This window comes from Jaculus jaculus, chromosome 7, assembly GCF_020740685.1.
Source record: "Jaculus jaculus isolate mJacJac1 chromosome 7, mJacJac1.mat.Y.cur, whole genome shotgun sequence".
Taxonomy (NCBI): Eukaryota; Metazoa; Chordata; class Mammalia; order Rodentia; family Dipodidae; genus Jaculus; species Jaculus jaculus.
Genome location: NC_059108.1, coordinates 143,754,425 through 143,766,851, shown reverse-complemented (window position 1 = coordinate 143,766,851; position 12,427 = coordinate 143,754,425). Strand labels below are relative to the sequence as shown.

At 52.4% G+C, this 12,427-nt stretch overlaps 1 protein-coding gene across 2 annotated transcripts in view; it reads left to right on the top strand.

The window, feature by feature from the left end:
* The first annotated feature begins 550 nt into the window (after positions 1–550).
* The window catches only part of Vsx2 (visual system homeobox 2), a 30,285-nt gene continuing 18,408 nt past the window's right edge, over positions 551–12,427 (top strand). For both annotated transcript variants that reach the window (XM_012950670.2, XM_045155628.1), the window contains exons 1-3: positions 551–920; positions 2,233–2,317; positions 7,333–7,456. In XM_012950670.2, coding sequence (XP_012806124.2) covers positions 551–920; positions 2,233–2,317; positions 7,333–7,456 — 579 coding nt within the window. The remainder of the gene's footprint in view (positions 921–2,232; positions 2,318–7,332; positions 7,457–12,427) is intronic.

Sequence of the window (12,427 nt, the reverse complement as noted above, 5' to 3'; positions counted from 1 at the left end):
GCCTCCTCAAAAGGGCTGCTGACCTGCATAAGAGCTAAGGGGGCGGGGGGAGTCTCTCGGCCTGTAGCCTCTGCCTGTAGCCCCATCCCACCCCAGGGCCTGCCCCAGCCACGGGGAATGGGGGCGGGGACAGGTGCCAGCCAGGTTGCGCTCAAAGCCCCTATCCACTCTGCCCTGTGGTACCTCCTGGTACCTCCGCTCCTGCAGTCCCTGCCCACACGGGGACCCGGCAGAGCCCACCACACTCGGGGCCGCAGTGCTGGCCTGGCCCCTTGGCGCTGGCTGCGGAGGGAGCTTGCCAGATTTTTTTTTTTTTTTTTTTTTTGGAATTCCTAATCGCTCCTGGCCCCGGTGATTGGCTGTTCGGCTCTGACCCCACTTGGGCTGCCGCCTGGTTGGATAAAAAGGGAATCTCCTTGGGGCTCCAGAGCATCAGACACTGGAGGGGGGCACCTGGGACCAACTTCGCGAAGCGGGGAGCCCGGCGAGGGGGGGGGCGGGTTGGGGGAGCTAAAGACCCGCGGCCTCGGCCCCTCCAAAGAACCGGGAGATGACGGGCAAAGCCGGGGAAGCGCTGTGCAAGCCCAAAGCTGAGACAGTGGCCAAGAGCGCCTCGGGGGGCGCCCCGGCCAGGTGCACGGGGTTCGGCATCCAGGAGATCCTGGGCTTGAACAAGGAGCCGCCCAGCTCCCACCCACGGGCTGCCCTCGACGGCCTGGCCCCGGGGCACTTGCTGGCGGCGCGCTCGGTGCTCAGCCCCGCTGGAGTGGGCGGCATGGGGCTGCTGGGGCCCGGGGGGCTCCCGGGTTTCTACGCGCAGCCCACCTTCCTGGAAGTGCTGTCCGACCCGCAGAGCGTCCACTTACAGTCGCTAGGCAGAGCGTCGGGGCCGCTGGACGCCAGCCAGACGGCCAGCTCGGGTAGGTGTGGGCGAGGCTGCTCGCCTACCTGACCACGGGGCCCGAACCGCAGCCCCGCCGGACCTGGCATCCAGGACACGGAAAAGTTCGCGCAGGCCAACGGGTCTCAGCCCCGGGCCTGCGACCAGCGAGCCCGGGGAGGGGATGCCACCAGGAGCCCGCGGGGGTTTCGGCCTCTGCCTGGCCGATCGCTCGCTGGCTGCTCAGTTTTGGTGACCCAGCATCTGCCTCCCCCACCCCCAACCCTCGGCTGGGTCGCAGCTCCCCGCTGGGCCCCTGAGGATACCCGACTGGGCTCGGGGTGTCCATGGGCGCAGCATCGCCCAGCGAGCTGGAGGGTCCCAGTTGGGCCACAGCGGCCCTGGTCTCCCCAGAACCTGCGCGCGCCGAAGCTGCTTCCGCGCGCGCTGCGGGTCAGCAAGAGTGTGGACTCTGGTCCTTGTCCTCGTGTCCAAACTTCTCCCTTTCCTCCTTTCCTTCTCTCCATCCTAAACCCCTGCATTGCTCAACTGGGGTTTATATTTTTTTCCCCCATGCCCCTTGAACTAGGAAAAATCCGGCCACCGCTGCAAGGCGAAGCGGCCACCATTCGATCCAACATTTTTCACAAAACATCGGATCTTGGTTTTCCTCTGGCTCTGGGGTGTGGGAGGGACCTGGATGACCTCGCCGAGCCCTTCCCGGGCTACTTTCCTGGCGATGTGTCTTTATCCGTTCGGCCCACCTTCTTGTATGCGCTCTCGGCAATCCACCTCGCCGATGTTTCATTTCGTTATTATTATTAGTAGTGTTTCTTTTTTTAATTTAGAAGGACAACGAAAAGTAGTGGGTCGCAGGCTCTCTGCCCCTTGAGTGCCAGCGCTCGGGCGGGTATCTAGAAGAGACAGTGACCCCGCAGCTCCCAGATCTTTCCAGAACCTCAGTTCCCCGCAAATGGCTCTAGTCCTGGGGACCAACTTTTGGGCCTGGGCCGCAGGCGCCTGGCAGAACTCAAAAGTCCGGAGCACCTGCCGAGGGGGCGAGGGGGGTCCTGCGACCCCTGAGCCGGCCTCTCCCTCCTGTCTCCCTACCCGCAAGCGCGCCCCGGCCTTTGCCTCTCTTGCAACGAAATCTATCCCAGACCTCCGGATTCCGGCGCCGACGCGTCGGCGGCGGGGGCCAGCCTGGAGTTAGGGTTGGGACCCCTGAGGGCCCGGACGGACCCCCCGAAGGCCCGCCGAGGCAGCTGCAGACGGGGCCCTTGCGGGTTTGGGGTGCTGCGGAACACGCTCCGCATCCGACCAGACCGCCTGTCTCTCCGCTCGCTTTACAGATTCCGAAGATGTTTCTTCCAGTGACCGAAAAATGTCCAAATCGGCTTTAAACCAGACCAAGAAACGCAAGAAGCGGCGACACAGGTAGGGACCCCCACCCCCACCCCCGGCGCGCTTTCCAGCCTCCGGTGCGCTCCAGCCTGCGGCCCCGGCTCGGGTCACCCAGACCCGGCGGTGGCGGGTCGCAGATGTGAGAGTCTGCTGGGCGCCGGGACCGAGTGACCCGAGCGGGGTCCAGCCACGCCGGATGAGGGTGATGCGCGTGGGCGCGAGACGTCCCACCGAGGGAGAGAGGAAAGGTTCCTACTTGGGCCAAACCCGAGCCCGAGCGGCGTGGACGGCTCCGGGGTCCCGGCCCAGCACAGCCCGAGGTCCGCGCGGCCCCTGCGGCCCGCAGCCCCCGTCCCGCCGGGGCTCCCCGCCCCGCGCCCATCCTCTCCGGAGCTCCCGGAGCTCGTCGCCGCCTCCCCAGCCCTTCGCCCCTCGCGTCCCCAGGACTCCAGCGATGTCTGCGCCGCTGGGACATTGTCTTTCGGGCTCGGCCGTTTTGTGTCCTCAGTTTCCTAGTCTGCAAGATGGGGAGGGAAAGGGGGCCGGCTGGGGTGGGCTGCGCTAAGGTACAGGCCAAAGAGTGGTTTTACGCGTCTTTAAACAGAGCTACATTCGTGAGTGTGTGTGTGTGTGTGTGTGTGTGTATGTGTGTGTGTGTGTGTGTATGTATGTGTACATATATGATATATATATGTACATATGAGATATATATATATATCTCACCCGCTACCGGTTCCTGGTGGGAATTCTCAATGTTTTTAAACAAGGAAGGGGGGGGGGAATCTGTCATTCTGTGAGTGCTGTGCCCCGGTGCGGCCCCCGAGCTCCCAGCAAAGCTGTTTTCTTACTTTTCTCTCCGTCCCCAGCCGGGTGGGGGCGGCCCCAGGGTCCCCCGCTCTCTATCGTCCTGGGACGTTTCCCCAGTGCTGCGGCTCCCCATCCCGCCCCACCACCCCCTCTTCCCTCGCCCAATTCGTTCTCAGGTCTCTCTCTCCTCCATTTTCTGCGTCTTACTCTTCCTGGGCCCTCGGAACGGCCACTACTGACCCCCCATCTTTTGAAGAGGCCCTTGGGGTCCCCTCGTCCAACAGAGTCTGGCTGTGAACTGGAGCTCGGCCGGCTTCCTTCTCGGCGGCAGTAGTTGTTTGTTTTAGTTTACTTTGTTTTATTTTAAACGGAGATAGTTTTTATTGGTCCTGTTCCTCTCACTTTAAAAAAAAATCATTCATTTAACAAATATTCGTTAAAATATTTATCTATCTATAATATCTAAAATGTCTCCTGCCGAGCCCAGGGGCTGGGGGATCCTGTCAGCCTCCAAGGAGGGAACAGAGGTGTGGAGAGAGGACCCCGCTCCTGCAAGAGCTCTGTCAAAAGCACCCCCTAATACGGGGCAGTTCAGGACATCCTACTGTGCTGCATTTAAGAGTGACCACTAGCCCAAAGTCCATGCCCAAGGTCTCTGACCCTCTGTCTCATCTGTCATTCTTCCCGACAGGGAAACATTTAGGGGTTTGGGTGGACTGGGGAAGAGGGCAGAAAAACAGCTCACCCACACTAGAGAATAAACCACCTTGGGTTTGTCTTTCTGGCGCATGAAGGAAACAAATTATTGGAAAGGAGAATGGCTACGGCTCGCTGGTGGGGTTTTTAATTAGTAAAAAAAAAAAAAAAAAAAAAAAAAAAAAAAAAAAAAAACCGAACTACACTTTCCTGAGCTCCTGTCATTTGGGGGATTTTAAACAAGAGATCGTGCCTGGAATCTGGTGGATGAAAGGTGGGCTTGTCTTTGCTTCAGAGAAACAAACCGTGGTTTAGCAGGGCTTGGGGATGGAGCTGCGATGGTGACCAGTCTGTGAGATTTTGTTCTTAGGGAAAGCTCAGCTCCTTTTGAGCCCGGGAAGAGCCAGAAGAGTCTGGGCTCGGCCTCTGCCAGGAGCAGTTTGGGGGTATCAACAACTAGCTCTGAGGAGGGAATGAGGGAAGTTCGGGTGATTGGCAGTTTGTGTTGACCCTCTTTTTGTTTGCTTTTTCTCTCTCTCTCTCTCACCCCCCCCCCCTTTTCTCTTTCTTTTTTGAGGCAGGGTCTCGCCTTAACCAAGGCTGAACCTGGAACTCATTCTAGCCCAGTCGGCCTTGAACTTAGAGTAATCATCTTATCTTAGCCTCCTGAGTGCTGAAATTATAGGTGTGAGCCACCACACCCAGCCCAGCTCTCTCCCCTCCCATATACATATATATATATATATTTTTTTTTTTCCTTCCACATGTGTGGTGGTAGTTGGGGGGGGGGGGAGACAGGCTCCAGGGTCCCTTGCCACTGCAAAGCAACACCAGATGCTTGTACCACTTTGTGCATCTGGCTTTACATGGGTGCTGGGGAATCAAACCTTGGAGTGTATTTCTCTTTATATATATTTATTTATTTGGGAAATAGAGATGAAAAAAGAAGTGGTGGGGGGAGAGAGACAAAGAGAATGGACATACCAGGGCCTCCTACCACTGCAAACAAACTCCAGACACTTGCACTACTGCGTGCATCTAGCTTTATGTAGGTACAGGGGAATTAGACCCTGGCCATCAGGCTTTGCAAGAAAGCACCTTTAACCCCTGAGTGATCTTCCTAGCCCCACCGCTCTTTCAGTGAGAGTGTGTGTCTTGTCACTATGGCTGCTTGGAACTCACTGTGTAGCCCAGGCTGACCTCAAACTTACGATCCTTTTCTGCCTCAGCCTTCTGAGTGTGGGGATTATGGTCACGAGCCACCATGCCCAGCTTTTGGTTTTTCCTGAATGAGACCCTTCCCAGTAAAGCCAAGCCCTTGAATAGTTCTAAATGACCTGCAATTGGTTCTCCTCTGAGGTTTTGACCAAAGCTCTCACTCCCTGTGTTTCTCAGTTTTCCAAGTTTTGAAATGGACTTTCATGGTTTGAAGGTTTATTTTGACTGTTTGGTGGCAGGAGAGAATGAGAAAGCAACAAATCTTCAAAAGCCTGAAGAATTAACTTTCTATGTACATAAGAATTCCATATCGCCCCTCAGGAGAATAAGCAAAATGATTTAGAGTCAAAGCAGTCCCTTTCTATAAAGAGCACTCTCTTTCTTCCTCACACAGTCCCTGCAATATCCCCTGAGATATTAAAGTACATCCGCACAAGAAATGTGTGGGGCTTACATATATTTTGTTTTGTTTTGTTTTTGTAATTTTTTTGTTTGTTTTTGTTTTTGTTTTTTGAGGTAGAGTCCCACTCTAGCTCAGTCTTACCTGGAATTCACTGTGTAGTCTCAGGTGTTTTTTGTTTTTGTTGTTTTTTTGGCGCTGGGGGAAAGGGGAGAACACAGCAGAGAAACATTCCAAATCTCTATGCTGGTACCAGGGACCAAATCCCAGGGGCTCAAGCAAGGGGGATAGCAAGCTTACAAGTTCCATTTGTGGAAACTGAACCTGTTGACTAGTTGATAAGGATGCAGGATAAAAATCACTTAAAATCTGGTGAAATTAAGGTCTGAGGAGAGTTTGTCTGTGCCTGTGAGTTGGTAGTCATTGGTTCATTCAAGAAAGTGGATTAAGCTGGGCGTGGTGGCGCACACTTGAGGTGCACACCTTGAATCCAACACTAGGGAGGCAGAGGAAGGAGAACGGCCATGAGTTCGAGGCCACCCTGAGACTACAGAGTGAACTCCAAGTCAGCCTGGGCTAGAGTGAAACCCTACCTCAAAAATCAAAAAACAAATCAAAAAGTGGATTAAGCCAGGTGTGGTGGTACACACCTTGAATCTCCCAGCACTGGGGAGGCAGAGCTAGGAGGATTGCTGAGTTTGAGGCCAGCCTGAGACTACATAATGAATTCCAGGACACACTGGGCTAGAGCAAGACCCTACCTCCAAAAACCCTGGTGTGGGGAGGAGGCTGGAGAGATGAGTTAGCTGTTAAGGCACTTGCCTGCAAAGCCAGCGGACCCAGGTTTGATTCCTCATACAGCCAGATGCACAGAGTGACACGTGCATCTGAGTTCCTTTGCAGTGGATGGAGACCCTGGCATGTCCATTCTCTCTATCTGCCTCTCTTGAATAAGATAAAAATATTAAAGAAAAGAAAAAAAGTGGTTTGTTGTAGGCAAAATTTTCTGCTACTTCCACATTTTGTGAGAGTGAGGAAATAGCTTTCACCAGTTCTTTAAAGTGGTTTCTGGCCAAAAATGAGTCAATGTGAACTGCCCTGTGGAGGGTGGCCCGTGAGTGGCTGTCTGTGTGGTGGTAAGAAAGACAGGTGAGGAGGAGGAGGCCCTGGCTCGGGTGTTTAAGGGAGTGGGTGAGTTGGGTCTCACCACACAAACATGGAATCTGCATTTCACCTTCTGATGAAACTTTAAACTTCCTCTGAGAAGGAGCCTCAGGAGAGCAGGTTGAGCCTGGATGAGGTTTATTCATCTGGTGAGATCCCTTCTCTCTGTTTGGGAAGAGAAAGACTGGCTTCCTGCAATCTTTTGGGACTTTCTTCTCAACACTTTCTTCTTCAGAACAGTTTCAGAAAGATTCTGAGTATGAAATGTCATTGAGGGCTACCAGGAGAGTGTGGGATCTTCCCATTGAATGCTGAGTGTATGTACAAATTGTGTGTGTGTGTGTGTGTGTGTGAGAGAGAGAGAGAGAGAGAGAGAGAGAGAGAGAGAGAGAGAAAGGAAGGAAGGAAGGAAGGATTGTGCCAAGCCCTCCAGGGGTTGGGCTTAGACCTGTCCTTTCCAAGACAGGCTTTTAAAATTTATTTATTTATTATTTTTATTTATTGGAGAATTTATTTTTATTTATTAGACACACCCACAGAGAGAGAGAGAGAGAATAGGTGCACCAGGGCCTCTAGCCACTGCAAACAAACTCCAGATGCTTGAGCCACCATGTGCGCTGGCTTACATGGGACCTGGAGAATTGAACCTGGGTCCTTAGGCTTTGCAGGCAAGTGCCTTAACCGCTAAGCCATCTCTCCAGCCCATCCAAGACAGGCTTTTTCAGGTTCCCAGTTTCTGAATGTCTGCTCTTGCTCCTCTCAGGACAATCTTCACTTCCTACCAGCTAGAGGAGCTAGAAAAGGCATTTAATGAGGCCCACTACCCAGATGTCTATGCCCGGGAGATGCTGGCCATGAAGACGGAGCTGCCAGAGGACAGGATACAGGTAACTCCCCTGCCAAGTCCCTTGAGGCCCTTGGGGACCTCTGCCTTCCTAATTGGCCTGATATCCATGATCTCACCTGCTCTCTGCTGTCTGCGCGTATTTGGCAGTGATTACGTTCTCAGGAAGAAGTTCAGTTCAGCTGACAGAAATTTGCTGAAAAAACTACCATGTGGGGTGGGCACTGTTGGGGGACAAGAGGCTTAACTGGAATTATGGGCTTCCTCAGAAGTAGAGAGCTTGCCTAGCACCAGTGATGTTATGGTTTCAATTACCAGTGTTGAAAACAAAACAAAACAAAACAAACAAACAAACAAACAAACAAAAAACAGCAACAAAACAATAAGAAAGCCAGTCTGTAGGTTTCCTGAGACATGCGTGATACAGAGACCCTGAGGGAACCTGGCGATGAGAGATAGAGTCTGGGTCCTAAGCAAAATCTATTGTGGTGCATGTCTGTTCTAAGACCGCAGATGAGCCTGGGCTTCTGCGGAGGGTCACGAAGGGGAAGGCAGCTTCCCGCCCTGACCTGTGCAGGTGCCCTCTCCTCCTTCCCCTCCCCTCCGCGCCAGCAAGGGGTTGCCTCTTTTCTTCCTACTCCTTGCCACCCCATCCAGCCGCGGCTCTTTGTTCCTGTCATAACCAGGGAGCTGCGGGCCCCGGCGCCTGCCAACTCCAGCTTCTCTCCTTCCCCTGGTCTCCTCCTCTCCTGGATGGCTGTGTGACATAGCCAGCCACGCAACTGTCCTCTGCTGTGGCCGGAGTGGGGCCTTGCCCAGCTCAGAAGACCTCAGGTGCAGGGTCTCGGCAAGGCTGAAGAACTGAACGGGGTGGGCGGGATATTTCCAGATCTGATTGCTTCAGCTGGGTGCCAGCTTAAAAGAAAGCTGTTCCTAAGGGTGGTCAAAAGGGTGGATCCCTGCTTGTGCTGAGGGGTGGAGAACTGGAGCAGGGAACAGGTCCTGACTTCCTGGAACTGCTCAGTGTCACACACCACACACCCCCCCCCCCCGGCTCCCCAGGTCCCTTGTGTCTCTAGATGTGAAACGTACTTGGATATTGACCGAGGCATGGTTAGCAAAGGAACCAAAGGCATATGGGTTGCTCTGGGCTTTGATTTGAGGACCAAAGATGGGACATGAGACTGGAACTTCTTTTATTTATTTATTTATTTATTTATTTAAGAGAGAGAAGGAAAGAGGCAGATAGAGGGAGAGAGAGAATGGCGTGTCAGGGTCTCCAGCCACTGCAAATGAACTCCAGAAGCACGCACCACCTTGTGCATTATGTGGGTCATGGGGAATCGAACCTGGCTCCTTAGGCTTCACAGGCAAGTGCCTTAACAGCTAAGCCATCTCTCCAGCCCTGGAACTTATTTTTGAAAAAGCCCCTTCCTCTTCCTAAAAATCTATTTAGAATTCCAGCCCAAGGCTTTAGACATTGACACTAACAATAAGCTCAATTATTCATAAGTGGATTATATTTGGAGCTTTATTCAGGGAGGTCTGAATCTGTTCCTGCCCAACTGGGTTCAACTGGAGTGAGCGGGGTGTGATTCTGAATTGAATGCATGTGCTCACACTGTGCCCACACTTGTGCATGGGATGGGGGATGGGGTAGCATATGCCCTGTAAACCAAGGCCTGGTCAGTCCAATAATGTGTGGCAGTAATCTCTGCTTGGTTGTCCTTAGCACGAAGTCGACCATTACATTGTTAGCAGGCCCCACATTTGTACTACTGGCTATAAGAAGAAACCACTTATGTAGTATGTTGTCTAAAGTCTGTTCGGCTATGGTGCTCATGGGGGGGGGGTTGAAACACGTCCCTATAACTGTACACAAATGTCTCAGCAGGCCCAGGCTAAGCTTCATGAAGTCACCTGGAGGTTGTCTGTGGGGAGGTGTTGGAAGTTACCAGAACCAGCATAGCTGGGAGTCTAGAGTAAAGAAAATTCATAGCCAGGGCGTGGTAGCGCATGCCTTTAATCCCAGCACATCATGAGGCAGAGGTAGGAGGATCGCTGTGAGTTTGAGGCCGCTCTGAGACTACGTAGTGAATTCCAGGTCAGCCTGAGCTAGAGCGAGACCCTACTTTGAAAAGCTATCAAAACAAAACAAAAAACAAAACAAAGAAAATTCATTATCTGGAACCGTGAGGGTTGACTATGGATGGGTGGGAACAGGGAGAGATGGGGCAGGTGTCTGTCTGATCCTTGGGCCTTCACGTGACTAGATGCTTCCTCCTGAAGGTATCTGTGGGTAGTCAAGTAGTCCTGCCTAAAACCACTTAACCAAAGCCTGGGAAAGTTGTCAGTTTCAGTCCCAGCTATGACATCCAGAACAGTTTTCTTTTTCCTTTTGTGTGTGTGTGTGTGTGTGTGATATGTATGCATGTATACATGTAGGTACACACGTGCCACAGTATGTGTACAGGGGTCAGAAGACACGCTCAGGTGTTGGTCCTCACCTTGCACTTTATTTGAGGGAGGGTCTCCTGTTCAGCCACCAGACCATCTTCCCCTTGAACTTCCCGGGATTCTCCCACCTCCTCCTCCACCTTGCCGTAGGAGTGCTGCGACGATAGATGTCCATGCTACCCTGTTCACTTTTCCGTGAGTTCTGGGCTTCCAGACTCAGGTTGGCCCGCTTGCCCAGCAAGCACCTTATCCACTGAGCCATCTCCCCACCTCCAGAGCAGTTTTCATGTGCTACACATATCATCCCCAGTATGTGACATGCGCAGGGGGGCAGTTGTTGGTGACACTGACTCCAGAGCTGGGCTGCCTGGGTTCCTCCTCTGTCTGCACAATGGGGTGAGAGGTGTCTGCTTCTTTTTTTTTTTTTTTTTTTAAGTTTTTTCATTTATTTATTTGAGAGCAACAGAGAGAGAGAAAGAGGCAGGGAGAAAGAGAGAGAATGGGCGCGCCAGGGCCTCCAGCCACTACAAACGAACTCCAGATGTGTGCGCCCCCTTGTGCATCTGGCTAACGTGAGTCCTGGGGAAATCGAACTTCGAACCGGGGTCCTTAGACTTCACAGGAAAGCACTTCACCGCTAAGCCATCTCTCCAGCCCAAGGTGTCTGCTTCTTGAGCAACGCCATGGGCCATGTGTGCGCAGACTTGAGGACAGTGATGGGTCCCTGGCCCTTGCTCACCCAGATTCAGCTCTGCTGTCATTAAATCCTCGAGACAGCTGCTAGGTAGAGACCATTAGAGTACTTCAGAAAGGAGGAAACGGAGGCCTGTAGCTTGCCTTATAGCTAGTAAGTAGAAGATATAAGACCGGAACCCAGGTCTGAATTTAAAGCCCATCCTTCTGCCACAACTTCTGGATTTGAAGAAGCTGGAGGAACCACGAGGTTCTGATGTCAGCAGCAGGTCCTGTATCAGTGTCTTTATCAAAACCATCATGGGCTAGGGATGTAGCTTAATGGTGAAGCACTTTCCAAGCATGCACAGGGCCCTGAATTCAATTCCCAGCACTGGAGGGAGAGGGAGACACAGGCTGAGACAGAGACCTGGTATGGCGACGCCTCTGACCCCAGCACTTACGAGGTGAAGGCTGGAAGATCTTGAATTTGAAGCCAGCCTGGACTATTTATCAAGACCTCTTTTCTTTTCTAAAATATTTTTGTTTATTTATTTAAGAGACAAGAGAGAGAGAAGAAGGAGAGGGAGAGAGAGAAAATATGGGTGTGCCTGGGCCTCCTTCCACTGCAAATAAACTCCAGACGCATGTGCCACTTTGTGCATCTGCCTTGACATGGGTACTGGTGAATTGAACCCAGGCCATCAGGCTTTGCGAGCAACTGCCTTTAGCCAACCTTCTCCTTCCTCCCTTCCCCTCCCTTCCTTTCCTTTCCTTTCCTTTCCTTTCCTTTCCTTTCCTTTCCTTTCCTTTCCTTTCCTTTCCTTTCCTTTCCTTTCCTTTCCTTTCCTTTCCTTTCCTTTCCTTTCCTTTCCTTTCCTTTCCTTTCCTTTCCTTTCTTCCCCCTTCTTCCTCCTTCCTTTCCTTCCAGACATGATCTCATGTGCAGGTCTCATGTTCCAGGCCTGGAACTTCTGATCCTTCTGCCTTCACCTTGCTAGTGTTAGGGTTACGGACATGTGCCACCACACTTGGTCAGTTTAAGCGATGCTGAGGCTCGAACCCAGGGCCTTGAGCATGCTAGGCAAGCACACTACCAACTGAGCAAGCCCCTCTGGTTTTTTTTTTTTTAAATATTTTATTTATTTATTTGTGTGTGTGAGAGAGAGGAAGAGGCAGAGAGAATGGGTGTGCTAGGGCCTCCAGCCACTGCAAACAAAACCCAGATGCATGTGTTACCTTGTACATCTGGCTTACATGGGTCCTGGGGAATTGAACCGAGGTCCTTAGGCTTCCCAGGCAAACGCCCTAACCGCTAAGCCATTTCCCCAGCCCGCCCCTGTGTTTTTAACTGTCTCTTAATAATTCACCTCTCCAGTCCCACAAACTTATTTTTTGAGTAAGCAAGTTCACGTGCCTGAGTTCAAAAGGGTAAAAACGAGCACCTTTCCTCTTCCTGACTCTTCCTCCTTCCTGCCAGCAGCTCACCAGCATACCGGGGGCTTCTTGTGTCTTCTGAGATAGCTCAGGACACTCCATGGGCTGGGAACTGGTCTTAGTTTAGCCCTGAGGCACAGGGACCAGAATTCAGAGTCAAGTCCTTTTAGAAGTCTGTGTTATTGGCATCCTGAATTGTCCATCTCCCCCCAGCATGCTGAGCAGGTAGGATGAATGCATCTGAAGGTGGATGGCTACCACTCAGCATCATCCTGCCCAGCCTTGGGGTTCAGAGGGTGTGTGTGTGTGTGTGTGTGTTGGGTGGAGGAAGAAGAACAGGGGAATCATGAGTTCAGAATCACAAGTTCTGCAGGTGAAATGGAGCGTTGGTTATTGTGGTTTGGTTTTGGTTTCTTGTTTGTGGTACTGGGGGTGGAACCCATAGCCT